This window comes from Oncorhynchus masou, chromosome 3, assembly GCF_036934945.1.
Source record: "Oncorhynchus masou masou isolate Uvic2021 chromosome 3, UVic_Omas_1.1, whole genome shotgun sequence".
NCBI classification, from domain to species: Eukaryota; Metazoa; Chordata; class Actinopteri; order Salmoniformes; family Salmonidae; genus Oncorhynchus; species Oncorhynchus masou.
The window spans coordinates 24,491,724-24,508,914 of record NC_088214.1 but is presented as its reverse complement, the minus strand read 5'-3'; the positions used below and the strand labels follow the sequence as shown (position 1 = coordinate 24,508,914).

Here is a 17,191-nt window from a genome sequence, read left to right as displayed (position 1 = left end):
TTATCTCTCTACCCCCTCTCTCCTCATTTCCTCTCTTCTCCCTTCCTTCTCTCTCTACCCTTATCTCTCTACCCCCTCTCTCTCCTCATTTCCTCTCTTCTCCCTTCCTTATCTCTCTACCTCCTCTCTCTCCTCATTTCCTCTCTTCTCCCTTCCTTATCTCTCTACCCCCTCTCTCTCCTCCTTTCCTCTCTTCTCCCTTCATTCTCTCTCTACCCTTATCTCTCTACCCCCTCTCTCTCCTCATTTCCTCTCTTCTCCCTTCCTTATCTCTCTACCTCCTCTCTCTCCTCATTTCCTCTCTTCTCCCTTCCTTATCTCTCTACCCCCTCTCTCCTCATTTCCTCTCTTCTCCCTTCCTTCTCTCTCTACCCTTATCTCTCTACCCCTCTCTCTCCTCATTTCCTCTCTTCTCCCTTCCTTCTCTCTCTACCTCCCCTCCTTTCCTCTCTTTCTATCTTCCTATGTCACAGTGCTGTGAGGGACTCGAGTGGCCGCTCTGATGTGCGTGATGCCATGGACGCCATTAAGGCCTACAAGAACATCACAGATGCAGTCAACGCTGCAGAGAAGGCAGCCAAGGAAGCCAAGGATGCAGCTGACAAGGCCCTCAAGGTCAGTTCACAGTCCAGCCACTAGACCCTTATCACAGAGATAATGAATCCTCAGCACCTCAACTTTTAGCTGATGTGGCTTTGCTTCTTAACTTCTGTTATTATTTTGCAATATAGGATGTGAAGAAAGAGGACCTGACAAAGAGAGCTAAGAATCTGAAAGACAGCGGGAACGACCTACTGAGGGAAGCAGAGGATGCAGAACAAGATCTCAAAGGTATGTTGCTATAAGTTCCAATAGAGTTTTTAGAGTTGGCAGGGAGCCAACCAAATATATGTGGCTTAAATGACTTTGAACTGAACTCTGGTTTGACTCCACAGAGGCCTCTGATCACCTCACAGCCCAGGAGAAACGCCTGAAGGACGCAGAGAAGAAGAAGAAAGCATTGGAGAAGGACCTTATGGACGCTCAGGCAGAGCTGAACAACATCGTGAGAGGTAAACCGGCTCAGATAGTAGGAGGAAGTCTGATTGATCAGCTCAAATTATAGAGAATTACTGATCAATGGAGGAATATGCCCCTCTCCTCCTTCCCTCATTCCCTCTCTTCTCTCCTCACGTCAGATGACATAGGAGACATGTTGGACGAGGCGAAGAGCAAGGCAGCGTCAGCCAATGATACGGCTAGCACCACCATGGACAGACTGAATGCCATCAGAGAGGAAGTGGATAAGATCAACGTCATGCCCTCCGACTCCAACCTCAGCAGCGTCATGGATGATGTGAACAAGTCAGGTGAGGGATCACTCCACTAACATACGTCTGCATAGGATGGAGGGAATATACACCCGTAGACAGGGCTTCCTTGTAAAAAGAGATTTCTATCCTGTACCAATGAGACTCACCTGGAAAAGAAAGGTTGAATTAATACTACTTGTCTTATTTGCTGATATTACCATGCATGTACAGTACTGTATGTACAGCGATGTTTGTCCACTCTGTGCCTGTTTTGTACAAGTGTAAAATGGTTAAAAGGTCTAACTATACTCTCTCTCTCTCTCTCTCTCTCTCTCTCTCTCTCTCTATCTACAGTGAAGAATCTGTTGAACACAATCCCGTCTCTGCAGGATAAGATCTCAGAGGTGGAAGAGCTCAGCTCTCAGCTGTCCCCCGTCACCAACATCTCAGAGAACATCAAGAGGATCAAGGAGCTGATCGAGCAGTCTAGAGACGCAGCCAACAGGGTCAGAACACACACACACCCACACACACACACACACACACACACACCCTGGGTCTATACCCCACCAGATATGCCCACTGTGTATTACCTATTCCCCTTCCATTGGCCATACAGTATACAGGTGAAAGGATTGCAGGTCTAGGTCTTGACAGAGGCCTTTGGTGAATACGTACCATCATTTGTTATTCCCAAAAAGTCAAACAATGATTTAACTTTACACTGCTGATCCCTTTAACCATGTACAACCTCTCTCCTCATCTCCTCCACCTGTCTCTCCAGATTGTGGTCCCTATGAAGTTCAGTGGTGAGGGCCATGTGGAGCTGCGTCCCCCCAGGGACATGGAGGACCTGAAGGCATACACTGCCCTGTCCCTGTCCTTGCAGAGACCTGTGAACCCCGACATCGGCAGAGGGGATGGAACACGCAGACGCAGACAGGACATTACCACCACAGATAAGGGAGACATGTTCGTACTCTACCTCGGCAACAAAGACGTGAGTGGACTGGACAGCACTTGGGTTGCAAAAGGAGGGTATATTATCTAAAACCTTCAAAGTTTACAAGTAAACTACCAAAATGTTGGTATCTTTCAAGGATTTTATGTAATCTATCACAAGACATCTAGTTGCCCTTTTGCGTATCACAGATGTCTGTAATTATCTCTGGCCCTCTATGTGGGATTATCATATGAAAATATACAAAATAATCGTTTAAAATCATTTTAAAATAGAATTACAATACTGTAAAATATTATCCTAAATATAAACCATCAACTTAGTGAATAACAATGGTGTTTAATATGAGTGTTTCAGCATGAAATATTATATATATTTTTTTATTATTTTGTTGTACTTTGATTTATTTGACTATGTCAATATGTATTTGAAGTCAATTTTTGGTCCTGAAACTGGTGGCAGTTGTGAAAAAATAAATAGTTGGAAGAGTTTTCTCTCTTGGACCATGTGGTCTATCTAATAGAAACTCATTGACAGTGTGGACACACACCTTTTTTCTAAGTTGTTCAAGTATATATTACCAAAGTTACGATAGATTGCCATAGATTTTCTGTTAATTACCAAAATGACTGAAGGTTCCGGTAACTTTGGTAAATTACCAGCAGCTTTGTTGCCCTAGACAAGACACACCCTGGCCCTTGTGGTTCCTTGTTCTCCTAGTGAAAATAACTGGATGTTATAGATTTGGCCATTTGCTTTATGGTCATAAAACTCTCTCTGGCACTTCAGTCGCCATCCTCCTAATACATTTGAGTCATTTAGCAGACACTTATCATTCTTTTCCATACTGCTCCTGCGTGGGAACCCTGGTGTTGCAAGTACCATGCTCTACCGATTGAGCCACACTGGATCCTGTTATAGAGGATCATTTGTATACTTCTCTATTGAAATAATGGCACCGTATACATTTGACAGTTTGCTTGTGGTTGGAAATGCTCCCACTGATGGTCCTCACCTCTCTTTTCCACAGTCATCTAAAGACTACATTGGCATGGCCCTGAGGAAGAATGTGCTGTTCTGTGTGTACAAGCTGAGCGGAGAAGAGTATGAGATCAAGACAGACTACATCACTAGGTCTCCCTCTGAGCCGGCATTCTTTGACAAGGTGGACCTGCACAGGTAAAACCATACCTTCGTCCATCTCAAGTCTTAGGAATTGGACATGTTATTTGAGTGAGTAACCCTGATCTAACGTTGACCTTTTTTACAATCTCTTAGAATTTACCAAGACGCACAGGTGATCCTCACCAAACTGTTCACATCTAATGACCCGGACCCTCCTCAGACCAGCAGTAAGCAGGGAGAGCTGACCAGGAACCTTCTAAACCTGAACCACAGTGACGTGGTCTTCTATGTCGGGGGCCATCCCTCCAACTTCACCGTAAGCAACCCAAAACATTGACTGGAAATGAACATTTCAGTGCCTAGGTGACAGTACTATTCTCAGTCTTATTATGCCTGAATATGCTTTGTTTCTATAGCCTCCAGCCTCCCTCAACTACCCAAACTATAAAGGATGCATCGAGCTGTCCACCTTCAACGACAGATTCATCAGTCTGTACAACTTTAAGAAGGCTGTCAAGATCAACCTGGAGACTCCATGCAAGAGGTTGGTTTAGAGCTACTGAAAGCCTAATGAGTTATTGACGGGAGATAATGCTTCTGGATCAGAGGACAACAAAGACCAAAGGTCCCATATTCAAAATGCCTCAGAGTCCTTGTTATACTGTCAATCTAACCTGTCAGTTACTTGACTGCTAAACGTCTGAAGTGGCTAGACTATTTACGCTGGACGTGTAACCTTTTCACAGTGTGACATGCTCCTATTCATTTCAACGAAACCAGGGCTTGAGCAGCACGGCTCTGCGAGAGGCTCACACTGCTCAGCGTAAAATTAGGCCGCAGTTCTTTTTTCGCCTGAGAACACTGCTTGCGCACATCCAGTGTAGCATCTAAAAACATGTCGTTTTCCTCATACCCCAGGTAGTTATGAGTGTTTACATCTTCTAACCTTAACCCTATTCTGATTGGATCCCCCTGTGCCCAGGTATATGCAGCCAGTGGTGTTTGACTACTTCGAGGGGACTGGCTATGCCAAGGTGTCCACCCAAGGTGTCATGGTGTCCACCCTCCTCCTGACCCAGACCATCTCCACTCGCTCAGAGAATGGGCTTCTCCTCTACATTGGAAATGAGGTAGGCTACTTATTCTTTCTACCGGGAAACATTTGGTGTGGTAAAATTGCTGACACTTGAATAGCTGTTGAAATGCTGTACTGTTGTCAGTCTGTCCACTGGCTGTGTTTAACGTTGCTTGTTTTCTTCTTTTCGTAGTACAACTACTACAGTGTGACATTCGAGAGAGGCTACGTTGTCATCCACAGTAACCTGCTCAGAGAACCAGCACGAAGCACCACCAAAGTCTTCCCAGTGGTAAATGCAGTTGGCGCTAGATGGGTGGAATAATTTGTCTGTTTGATCCCTTTTGATATTTGCTTAATTGTGGAATTTGCATTGTTTTTGCTTAAATGGTTCCCCCTGATTTTTCCTTCTCTTTAGGATGCAGATTCGGCAGAAGTGTTGATCATCGTGGAGTCTAAAGGAAGCCAGGAGATGAAGATCCGTGTAGCAGGAAATGAGGTGGTCAAGGCTAATGTCCAGTACACCCCTGGTGACTATGCAGACTACTACATTGGTGGCCTACCACAAGCCCTGAGAGAAAGGTGAGTGCTTTTCATCCACTTACTATGAACATTACTATTATGTTTGGCCCATGTTTGGTATACCATTTTGATGATCAAACTCTGCCCATGTTACATGGATGTTGAGTAAGTTTTAAATCGTTATTGGTAGTACACTGTTTCCCTAAACCTACACCATACCAGAGGAGTCTAAATAAAATTGTGTTTCATGTGTTCTCGCTCACAGACACAACATCACCTCCCAGCCACTGAAGGGCTGCATGAAGAACGTCAAGCTCAACAGCAAGTACCCCAACTTCCAGGAAAAAGTGGGCGTCAGCCGGGGCTGTCCCAAGGACCTCCTGGTAAGTCTTCACCTTTCACTAAGGTCAGCGTTTTCAGGTCAATTTGAATTGAAGGTAGCTAATTCAGGAAGTAATTTGTCTGTAATTTGTTGAGTTGATTTTAAACTTTAAAAAATGCTGAAACCTTTGAAATAAATAGATTTTACTTTTAAGTTTATTGATAAGTCATTGAAAATAGACTGCCTTTTTTCAATTATTGAATTCTCACATAAAATCAATACCATGGAATTATATTTTTATTCATACCACTATGTTATTTACTTACTGGAAACTATAACTGATACTGCCAGGAAGCCATTTCTGCGTGCCAGTACCGTGCATTTTGATGCTGTAACTGACTCCAGTCCACTGTTAGTAACAGCATGATAATGTCTCTGTGTTCCAGGCATCTCGTAAAGCAGAGTTCAACGTGGGCAGTTCTCTGTCAGCTGCTCTTAAAGGCTTCAGCCTGGCCAATGATATCACAGTCTCACTGGGATTCAAGAGCTCTGAGAAAGAGGGGCTTCTACTGCAGAACACCGAGTCGGTTAGTAGACTACAACACCCATTTTTTCTCTGGCTCTCTCTGACTCTCTCCCTCCCTCCCCCTCCCTCCCTCCCTCCCTCCCTCCCTCCCTCCCTCCCTCCCTCCCTCCCTCCCTCCCTCCCTCCCTCCCTCCCTCCCTCCCTCCCTCCCTCCCACCCTCCCTCCCTCCCTCCCTCCCTCCCTCCTCCCTCCCTCCCTCCCTCCCTCCCTCCCTCCCTCCCTTCAACAGTTGCTTTAACAGTTTAGCTTTAGGATACAGCAAATGTAAGTGGACTGACTGTTTGTTATCCCCACCCGGTCTCCGACAGAGCATTGGTGCCATCGAACTTGCCTTGGTCGACGGCTACGTGGTTCTGACATTCAAAGACGAAGTTTGGAAATCTTTGAAATCAAGCAAGCAGTACCAGGATGGCAAATGGCATTACCTAACTGCCACCAGGAGAGTGTCTCCTCAAAGGTAGAACATCAAACAGTCAAGATAGATTGATAGAAGTCTATGAAAACCACATGTTCAGAAAAAAAAGTGAAATGTTAACTTTATCCAGTTCCATGATGGATTGGTGAAGATTGAGACTTACTATATGATTGTTGTGACAGTAAAGTACACACTCGCTATACCGATTGGTAACCACTGACACATATACTGTAAGTACCATATATGTGAATGCATGTCTCGTGTTACCCTACAGTATTGAGCTCCGGATAGATGAGGATGATTTGGGAGGGCAGATAACCTCACGTTCCTTCAGTTCAAACCCAGACTCTGTGTTCCTGGGGAAAGACACCTTCAAAGGCTGCATCTCCAACCTCTACCTGAGAAGGTAAGCTCACATCACTGTGTATTATTACAATGTCTAACGTTAGTAACAACACGGCAGTAGTAATAGTTGTTATATACATGTAGTGGTCATCATGGCTGTCATCGTAGTTTTATTTACTCAACCTTTATTGAAGCAGGGAGTAATATTGAGACCCTTATGCAAATGAACTCTGCAGAATACCAAAAATACACATTGAATATGAAATGCAAGTAATTAATTACAACATAACATAACGTAGAACTTTATTTTTGCAGGCAGGTTTCATGGTAGTTTTAATGTTGTTCATAGTGCACTGATGTCCTGATATTAGATACTATCCTGGTTGTATCACCTCCTGAAAGTTGCCGTGTGTGTTGTGTTGTGTTGCAGGCCTGACTCTCTGTACAGAGCAGAAGACCTGAGTCAGTTCAGCTCTACAGGAGATGTGCTGCTAGATATGTGTAGTGCTGACAGACCTCCACAACTGATGCTTGACCGAAACACCTCCAGGAAGGTGAGAACGAACAGTGAACTCAGCTAGCCCAATTTACAACCATTCACTTACAATAATGACCTACCTAACTGATGACTACCTTTATTACCAAATAAGTTGTGAGACCGTCAGGAAAGCGTCATGTTTTTTTGTATGTTTTGTGTTTGTCAAACCAATCACAATTGTATTTTTTTCCCCTTGTCCTTATGTTGGAACGAGACAATCCAAGTTTCCAATAACATTGTACTATGATTACCTACTGTAGCAACAAGCCAGTCATTGGTGTCAGTTATCACTTCAGCATCTATCCCAAGCTTCACATGCATGTTGCGTTTATGTGGTGTTCACAGTGTTTTGTGCTGCTTTGTTTCCAGAGATGAAGAGAAGGACGACCTGCCAATTAATGAGGATGAATTGATATTGACATGAGAAATATGAGCATCTCACACAATGTTTGCACAAGCCCATTGCTATTGTACTGCATGGACATCCACATCATCATGACTACTATTATTAAATACAAACTAACTATTAAAAACAATTATTTAATGAGCATTGTTTCGCTTTTGATTTGTACACTGTTCTATCTTAAGCATGTTTCATGACAATAAACCAATTTTCTGACCAGTGATTAACAAGCATCTATTAACCCACTCATTCACTATCATCATCAGTCCATTTGGTAACAACCAGCCTGATGTTAGGTCATTGCCCTGCCCTCACTCCTTTTCTGCTCTCCCTATTAACAATGACTAGGACCAATGAACTAAATAATGGTCTATACAGAGATACTATCATAATAGGATATACTATCATAATATTATTATACATTGGAATGACAGAGGGTGTATTATTGGAACATTGCACTAGGAATGAACAGTATTAGTTATGGTCTGTGAATACCTGGAATGTATACTGGAACATTACACAGAGTATTGAGTAAAGCAATGCATCATTGTCATGCATAAGCAGTGTTAGAGTTTGTGTGTGCATCATTGTCATGCATCTCTTACTGTATGCCAGAGGAGGCTGGTGTGGGGAGGACGGCTCAATAATGGTTGCAATTGAGTAAATGAAATGGTATCAAACACATGGATACCAGGTGTTTGATGTGTTTGAGACCAATCGATTAATTCTGTTCCAGCCATTACCATGAGCATGTCCTCTCCATTTAAAGTGCCACCAGCCACCACTGACTGATGTATGCTCTCTCAAGCATTTTTACCTGAGAACCTTGGCCTCTGTCTATCCAAATGATTTGATCTTCTAAGCCTCCAACAATAAATCAACTACTAAGCTCACTTATCTCTTTCTTTGTTTTGTGAGCACCTGTCAATCACTGCCACTCTAAACACCTCAGCTCTGTTGATTAAAATGCATTAATAGACCAACTCTTCCCAATGAAAACATGCAATGACTAACAGATTGGCACAACTGTATGCTAGGATTAGAATTACCCCCATGAATAATATAATATCCATACAGTTTTGGTGGAGTATTTAAAATGGTGCCAAGCGTGAGTGTCCTATTTGGTTGTTTATAAGCTATTTCTTCATATGCATTTTTATTAATGCAAATACAGTACACGCAAGCAGATCTTATAATGAATATGTGTATACTAAGAGCATATACATGGCACACACATGTTCAGAGGCAATTATGACGAGGTATCTTGCCAAAAGAATGTATGCAATATCAAAAGCTCCACATACTGACTCCTGCCCTCATTCCTTCCCTCCACACCATACCATACCTAAACTGAAACAAAACAACAAAATGACAGAAGTATCATGTCATTTTTTGTGGAGGAAACATGACTTGTGATACATCTCACACATCTTAGAAATGAAAATAATCGTGATTGTGATTCAGGTTTCAGTAGATGGTGATAATGGGGAAAGTGTGAGCCTATCAACAGATTACTATTCAAAGCAGCTTTCACCCCCAAATGGGAGACATCTTTAACCGTTTCTAACTCCCAGAGGCCTACAGTAGACAACAAGGAGGACTCAGGAATGAGAATGGGCTCGTAACTGTTTTCTGTGGAACACTGAGTCTCCTTGTTCAGTTAGTTGAACTTGTTCAGTTGGTTGACGATAAGGTTTCATTGAGCATTGAGTGTCATATTCACCAAAGCTCTATATCCTCCAAAATCTGTCTTTGCATTTCAGAATCACATTTCCAATGACTAAGGCAAGTCCCACCCCAGTGCTTTGTTGGAGGTTAATCGCATACACATATTTAAGCCATTGTCTCTAATATTGAGTTCCCGTGTCTCTGTGCCTGTGTGTGCTCTGTATAGGATGGTGTTATTGAGGTGTCAGATGACAGTCTCTCTGTGTGTGCACACCCTGCCCTGGTTGAACATGCTTACCACATTGGGGGCACTGTGAGTAGCCTGAGCTATAGCCTCACTCCCCAGGAACTCCAGCCCAGGTGAGTAGACACGCTCACACATTCTCTCTCGCTCTCTCTCTCTCTCTCCTTACTTCCTTACCTACTTACTTACTTACCTACTTACTTACTTCCTTCCTGACTCATGTCTCTTTCCTCCACCAGACCTAATTTCTCCCTGGACGTGAGGACCAAGTCTGCCAAAGGACTGTTGTTCTATGCAGCCACCAGAGGGGGGAGCTCTCACGTGGCTCTCTACCTGTCCAAGGGCAGGATCAGACTGTCGGTAGACAAGAGCAAAAAGATCTTCAACAGGGAGAAGTACAACGATGGAAAGTGGCACTCGGTCAGTGGGTTACAATCTAAGACAATCTGCACTCAGTAATGTTGTTTCACGTCATATATTCACAAACAGTTGTGTGCGGTAGTTATTCAGTAGTTTTTCAATGTTTCATGAGAGAAAACTTACCAAATTACTCCGTGGCACTATAATCAGTCAGTGACAGGGATGTACATTTATATGTCCTCTGTGGTGACCTCACCTCTGCAGGTAATATTCAGCCTAGAGAAGAAGAAGTTCCGGTTGGTAGTGGATGGTATCAGGGCTCAGGGTGGACAGCTAACCACCCCCATGGAATTGATCTCTCCTCTTTACATGGGAAGTGTTCCTGATTCCTTGAACAAAGAACTGAAGGTAGCCAACACACACTGTCCTCCTACAGCTCCCCCCACCAGCCTCCACTGATGGACACACACAGGCACACACAGACACAAACACACATACAGTATACACTCACACCCCCAAAATTGTATTGTATTTTCTCTTTACTTTCAGTGGAAGCGCCTCCCAACGCAAAGTGTGATTGGCTGTGTGCGCAACTTCAAGATGAATGGCACTCCCATGCCAGAACCAAACACCAATCATGGCGCTGGTCCCTGCTTTGACGGACAGGCACAGAGTGGGGCCTACTTCTCAGGAAGAGGGGCATATGTCATTATCAGTGAGTAGAAAACAAAATATTGAGATTGGTAATATGGTGCAGGATAATCTCCATTAACCCAGAAGTAAAATCTTGCGTAATTTGGTCAACTGCGTGATTAACTTCTGTGTTCATACGTGTTAGAAATTTTGAGTTATGGCAAAAAAGGAAGTCTCCACCCTCACAAAAGTAAAATCTCAGCCAAAGCTCCCCCTCCGATCCGTGTGGGCACACGCGCCAAGCACTCGAGGCGAAGCAGTTCAAGCTTTGTCCCAATTCTGATATGTTTAAATAACCAGTGACGAAAACCCCACAACCAGAACTACTGCAGCTCGTTATCTCACACATCCCATTCAGTCCCGTCAGACTCTTCAGTCTACACGCTGAGTCTGCCCACGGGAGATTAGGTGCATGATGAAGATGAGAATCATAACAACGATGAGGCTGATGATGCTGTCTGTTCCAGATGATTCCTTTGTTGTGGGCTCCAGCTTTGAGGTGGTGTTTGACATCCGTCCCAGGAGTCTGACTGGTGTTCTGCTCCATGTGGGGGACTCCAGCTGGCCTCGCCGTGGGCCCAACACTGGACACCACCTCAGCCTCTACATGCACAGAGGCGAGGTGAGCCTGCCCTGCACTATGCTGTCTGGACTGGGCCAGTCACAGCCTTGAAATTGTTTCCTTGACACATGATTCCTTGGACTAGTTTGACCCCTCAAGTGCTAGATTTGACCTTTCAAGCTGACCTTTCAGACCTCTCAAGGGTTACATTTGACTTTCAAAGCATTTAAAACGTGATTCTAGTTCAGGTTGATTTTAGGCTGAGTTTCCTTGCAGACACTGGTACCTGAGCAGCCATAAGTATGTTGTGCAGTGTTGTGATGTACATGTGTTTCTCCAGGTGGTGGCACGGGTGAACAATGGAGCAGGTGAATTCAACGTGTCAGTCCAGCCCAAGCAGCCCTTGTGTGACGGAATGTTCCACAGAGTTGCAGGTACAACTTTTGTTATAACATTTTATAACGTGCCTCTATTCAACTAGCTAGCTACAAATTCATAGTAATAAGTATATTTAATATGTAATAAGTGACGCCCATGGGGAATGAGTGTGTTTGTGTGTGATTCTCACTTCAGTGATCAAGAGGAACAATGTTGTGGAGATGCATGTGGACACCGAGGGTGACCACAAAATAGGACCGTCCTCCTCGTCCTCTACTCTAACCAAAGACCCTCTCTATGTAGGCGGCATTCCAGGTAGGTACTCTGGAGGAGAGGACACTGGATTTACAACTACATTCAAACTCTTTCAGACCTGGAGTCCACTGTAATGAAGCCCCTCTTGTATTTTACACAAATAATAACCTTTACATCCTATAGGACGGTGAATGATAGATCAGAGATAGAATCAAAGATATAGTCACACTGAATTTAGACTCCATCACTATTTTGCCTCTTGAAGACAGTACTGTATCTGACTCTTCCTTGTGCAGAGACGTCCATGCACCTGACCCTCCCTGTCACAGAGTCCTTCGAGGGCTGCATCCAGAACATGAAGATCAACGAGGACCCGGTTTCCTTTGAGAAGCTCTCTGGGGTGTTCGGTCCAGTCAACCTCAGAGAGTGTCCTGCTGAGTAGAGTCTAGTCCATGACCACATCCTGGGATGTTCACTGTCTACTGGCTGCCATGTGCAATCTAATCTAAAGACAGAGAGAGTGTGTGTGTGTGTGTGTGTGTGTGCGCACGCACTCACATTTGTGTTGATAGGTATATGAGCGGCTCAGAGATTCATGTATGTTGCTCTGTATGAGGAAACTAAAGATAAAGAGAGATGAGCTAGTCTATAGTGTTACACTATAGTATATTTATTTTGTGATAAATGTGTTCATTATCACCATCTTGTTATTGAATATATTCTAATATTCTAATGTTGTACCATCTGGGTTAGACATGTTTGTTTCACCCCATTCGGCTCTTCCTTTGTGCTTCCTGTCCTCCTCCCCCATAGTATATAAAAGCTTTCCTTAGATTTTAGAGTGGATGTGGTGTGTGTTTGGTCAGTATTGCATCATGGCCAGCAAATTTAAGCAACCCTGCACTTTAAAAAACAAATGCCATGTTGACCAGTTAACAAAGAAAATGTCAGTCACAACAATGGACTCGATTTAAATGACCATTCTGTATCTCTTGTGACATGTAACTCTGAACTGATCGATTTTTGTATGTAGGGCCTACTATAATTGCATTGGGATATTTCTTTATGTGAATGTTGTCTTTCAGAATAATTTTTAATAATCAATATGGATTCGGGAATAGTCAATTCTTGGTGAAAATTCTTGGGGTGGCAAGTAGCCTAGTGGTTAGTGTGTTGGACTAGTGTCCAAAAGGTTGCAAGATCAAATCCCTGAGCTGACAAGGTAAAAATCTGTCTCTCTCATTGAAAATAAGAATTTGTCTAGTTAAATAAAGGTTAAAAAGCAAGACATTTTCCCTCAATAGATTAGTCTCGAAAATGATATTCAACCGAATTGGGACCACTGAGAAATGTACAAAACTAAAAAACGAAATATTTATTTTGTTTTTCTCACATACAGGTGGATATACCTCAGACTAAGCTATGTATATAATTCTGTATAATACTTGATTACTATTTTCCATAATGAAACATTCAGTGCAAATGTATTCACTGTTGACAGTTACACCCGCTACCATTTACTTTACACCTGGCCCCCCTTTATTGTACATGTATGCATTCCTACCGTTTGACCACTGATATCATTCAACATTTGTGAGTGGGTTAATCATGTCTGTCCATCTGTCTGTCTTCATTGCCTATTTATGTCAGTTCTGAATGCTTGTAATTATTTTGAACTTGGTGTTTAAATTTTATGTGTAACCTTTTAATAAAATACAGCAGACAGCATGCCCATATCCAATATTAAAGTGTTTTAGATATTATTCTGTACATTATGCACATGAGTTGATATATAGAATATAGAGTATATTACCCGCTCCCTGATGTTTTACATATACCTGCTGGAGCCAGACAGTATTGTAAATGTTGGATAATTAGGGCTTCTCACATGTGCACACTTAACGCTCATTGGCTAGTCCCTGTCGACAAGAAAAATATGATCGCGCAGCGTTTCTATTTCGGCACGTACCCCGACCAGAGAAAGGCGGACATACAAAAGGGGGAAGAAAACAATGTAACTCAACGGTATTGTTGTACCGCAAACACTTTTTGCTAGAATTAAAGTATTATTTATAAGAACAAGAAATAGCCGTTGTTAGTTCGAAGTGGTTGGTGCTAGCAGGCTACTGTACAGCAGTTGCAACGAGACGAGGTGCAGTGCACACCTCCCCCACAAGTCTAGCCGCTGTCACTTCCATTTCACCGGTGTGTTTTGGTTCGATAGGTGGTGCGCGCTGACAATTTGTCAATCCGTTGTCGACACTAAATAGACGGGTTGTGATCGATGGCGAAACCAGAACCAGCCCAGCAACATGTGGAGGAGAAAGCAGAGCAGATTGACGACGCAGAGTTGGCATTTAAAGGAATAAACATGCTGCTCAACAACGGATTCAAGGAGAGCGACGATCTGTTCAGAAAATACAGGTCAGACGGTCCCGTTCCGTAAATTATGAGATGATAGACTATCACTGTAATTGGTTAATTAATTTAGGAAATATTGAATTTGAGGAGCTGTCATATTTTGTTCCGTGATCTGTTTATTTTTTTCGATTGCGCAAGCCCACGTGAAACGGATTATTATAGGCTAATGTGTTGCAATGTAAGTTAACTCATGAGTTTCACGTTTCAATCACCTGCAACAGCTCTAACAAATTACATCTTGACATTGGGTTCCAAGTGGCCCATTCAAGTGTGCAAGATCACAACGGGGACTCATACTGTCTCTCATCTGTTGTCAGTGTGCATTGGTGCTTAAACATGAGATAAAAATAAATCACGTTTGTACCTTTTGACTAGTATTTGTGCCTACACACGTGGTATTCTCTGTGTGTGCCTGCACACGAGTCCAAGTACACACATACACACACTTTTTTATTTGTGTATCCTCAAGCCGACCACATAAGGAGGGTGCAACTGAGGGAACCTACACATCTCATGACATACTGTAGCCATGACTTGGTGAAGTGTGAAACTCGTCCATTACACAGCAGCAAAGCACCTTCTTCCTCTAGTGTCAGTCTCTGTCACCCCTGCAAGCTCTCTCTCACCCACAGAGCTCTGTCCGTGTGTAGACACCTTTTTCTCTCTGCTCACTTGCTCTGTCAATCTGTTGTTAAATACCTTATGTTGTTTCTCCCCACAATTACCTTCTTATACACCTCACTCTTGTCATGCTAGATCATTTAATTCAGTGTTTGTTTGTAGTTCTGTATATTTGGTAATGGGGTGGCAGGGTAGCCTAGTGGTTAGAGCGTTGGACTAGTACCTGAAAGGTTGCAAGTTCAAACCCCCGAGCTGACAAGGTACAAGTCTGTTGTTCTGCCCCTGAACAGGCAGTTAACCCACTGTTCCTAGCCTGTCATTGAAAATAAGAATTTGTTCTTAACTGACTTGCCTAGTAAAATAAAGGTTAAATAATGAAATGTTTCCCTTTTCCCCTCAATGCAAAACTCTTGACTCCAAGCACATTTGCAATAGTTTATATCAGTATCACTTCACTATTCTGCTATTTTGAGAGGCTTGTTGTGATGAGCAAGCCAAACTGGACTAGACATATACAGTGAGCTACAAAAGTATTGGGACAGTTACACAATTTTGCTGTTTTGGCTCTGTACTCCAGCATTTTGGATTTGAAATTATACATTGATACACAAGTGCAGACTGTAAGCTTTAATTTTTGGGGTATTTTCATCCAGATCGGTAAACCATTTTGGAAATTACAGCACTTTTTGTACGAAGAGCACCCATTTTAGGTGACCAAAAGTATTGGGACAAATACACCTATGTGCAATTTTGATAAGTAGACACATCCCCTTCTGTGTCAACAACACCATCTCAGATCCCTCTGGCAGGTTTGTTTTGGTGCAGGGGCATATGTTTTCAGAGTCTTGGATCCTATTGAATATTTATGCTCCTAACTTCGATGACCATATGTTTATTCAGAATGTCTTCCTTCAGGTCGTTCAAGTACCACCAGGATGGCTACTGGTTGGAGGAGATTTTTATTTTTGTTTAGATACAGTTTTTGATAGGTCCTCTGATAAACCCCTCACTTCTTACCAAAGCCGGCAAGCTCACCATGTCATTCATGAAAGATCTCAATTTACTACACATCTGGAGACAGTTGCACCCACAGGATAGGGACTACTCTTTTTATTCACACCCACACAAGACACACACACACACACACGCATAGATACCTTTTTACTATCGACACAACTGGTTCATAGAGTGTTAGATGTTGAATATTATCAATCTCCATTCATACCAAGGTAAATGGAGCACATAGATGGAGACTAAATTCTACACTCCTAAAGCAACCTGAATATTATGCATTCATCAAAGAGCAGATCAATATTTTTACTTTGACAAACAAACCATCCACTCCTGACAGGCCTTCAATGTGTCCCAAAGAATTAAACTATCTGAGGGGACAGATAATTTCCTATACTAAAGGGCTGAAGAGAAAACACGGTGCGGAACTAAGTGCCCTTGAATCTGAAATCTCAGAGCTAGAGAGAACCTACCAAAGAGGCCTGACTAAAGATCTATACAGGCTTTTGGTAAGTAAAAAACTGAAATATAATATTCTGAACACGTATCAAGCTGAGAGGGCCATCACTAAATCAAAACAGCGTTATTATGAGCTTGGAGAGAAAGCTCACAGTATTGGCATGGCAACTGAAAGCAGAGGAAAGTAAAAGGACAATTAATGATATAGAAACTCTGACTAATGAGATCTTTCGACCCTACTGAAATTAATAATACTTTTAAGAAATACTATGAAGACCTCTACACTTCCCAATCAAGCGATGATCTATCAGAGATAGACTCCTTTCTCTCCTCTCTCAACCTCCCATGCCTGTCAGGGGAAGACAGCGAGCGCCTGAGTGAACACTTCTCAGTTCCTGAATTGTTGGAGGCCATTAAATCCATACCTTCAAATAAATCTCCTGAGAAGGATGGCTTCCCTCCAGAGTTCTATAAAGTATTTAGGGAGCTGTTGGTCCCCTGCCTGATGGAGGTACAGTGCCTTGCGAAAGTATTCGGCCCCCTTGAACTTTTGCCACATTTCAGGCTTCAAACATAAAGATATAAAACTGTTTTTTTGTGAAGAATCAACAACAAGTGGGACACAATCATGAAGTGGAATGACATTTATTGGATATTTCAAACTTTTTTAACAAATCAAAAACTGAAAAATTGGGCGTGCAAAATTATTCAGCCCCTTTACTTTCAGTGCAGCAAACTCTCTGCAGAAGTTCAGTGAGGACCTCTGAATGATCCAATGTTGACCTAAATGACTAATGATGATAAATACAATCCACCTGTGTGTAATCAAGTCTCCGTATAAATGCAGCTGCACTGTGATAGTCTCAGAGGTCCGTTAAAAGCGCAGAGAGCATCATGAAGAACAAGGAACACGCCAGGCAGGTCCGAGATACTG

At 42.8% G+C, this 17,191-nt stretch overlaps 2 protein-coding genes across 2 annotated transcripts in view; both read left to right on the top strand.

Annotated features, from left to right (window-relative positions):
- The window catches only part of LOC135513193 (laminin subunit alpha-3-like), a 113,732-nt gene extending 100,245 nt beyond the window's left edge, over positions 1 to 13,487 (top strand). Inside the window, 25 exon segments of the mRNA XM_064935993.1 lie at positions 474 to 615; positions 732 to 831; positions 936 to 1,052; positions 1,179 to 1,349; positions 1,647 to 1,798; positions 2,077 to 2,292; positions 3,284 to 3,432; positions 3,532 to 3,694; positions 3,795 to 3,922; positions 4,361 to 4,508; positions 4,647 to 4,745; positions 4,872 to 5,035; positions 5,241 to 5,358; positions 5,744 to 5,884; positions 6,193 to 6,341; positions 6,574 to 6,705; positions 7,075 to 7,198; positions 9,480 to 9,613; positions 9,737 to 9,917; positions 10,122 to 10,265; positions 10,407 to 10,572; positions 11,018 to 11,172; positions 11,453 to 11,546; positions 11,686 to 11,805; positions 12,042 to 13,487. Coding sequence (XP_064792065.1) covers positions 474 to 615; positions 732 to 831; positions 936 to 1,052; positions 1,179 to 1,349; positions 1,647 to 1,798; positions 2,077 to 2,292; positions 3,284 to 3,432; positions 3,532 to 3,694; positions 3,795 to 3,922; positions 4,361 to 4,508; positions 4,647 to 4,745; positions 4,872 to 5,035; positions 5,241 to 5,358; positions 5,744 to 5,884; positions 6,193 to 6,341; positions 6,574 to 6,705; positions 7,075 to 7,198; positions 9,480 to 9,613; positions 9,737 to 9,917; positions 10,122 to 10,265; positions 10,407 to 10,572; positions 11,018 to 11,172; positions 11,453 to 11,546; positions 11,686 to 11,805; positions 12,042 to 12,187 — 3,553 coding nt within the window. The 3' untranslated portion in view covers positions 12,188 to 13,487.
- A 228-nt stretch (positions 13,488 to 13,715) lies between these two features.
- LOC135513185 (tetratricopeptide repeat protein 39C-like) overlaps positions 13,716 to 17,191 on the top strand; it is a 28,918-nt gene continuing 25,442 nt past the window's right edge. The window contains exon 1 of the mRNA XM_064935980.1: positions 13,716 to 14,169. Within this exon, the coding sequence (XP_064792052.1) occupies positions 14,030 to 14,169 (140 nt within the window). The 5' untranslated portion in view covers positions 13,716 to 14,029. The remainder of the gene's footprint in view (positions 14,170 to 17,191) is intronic.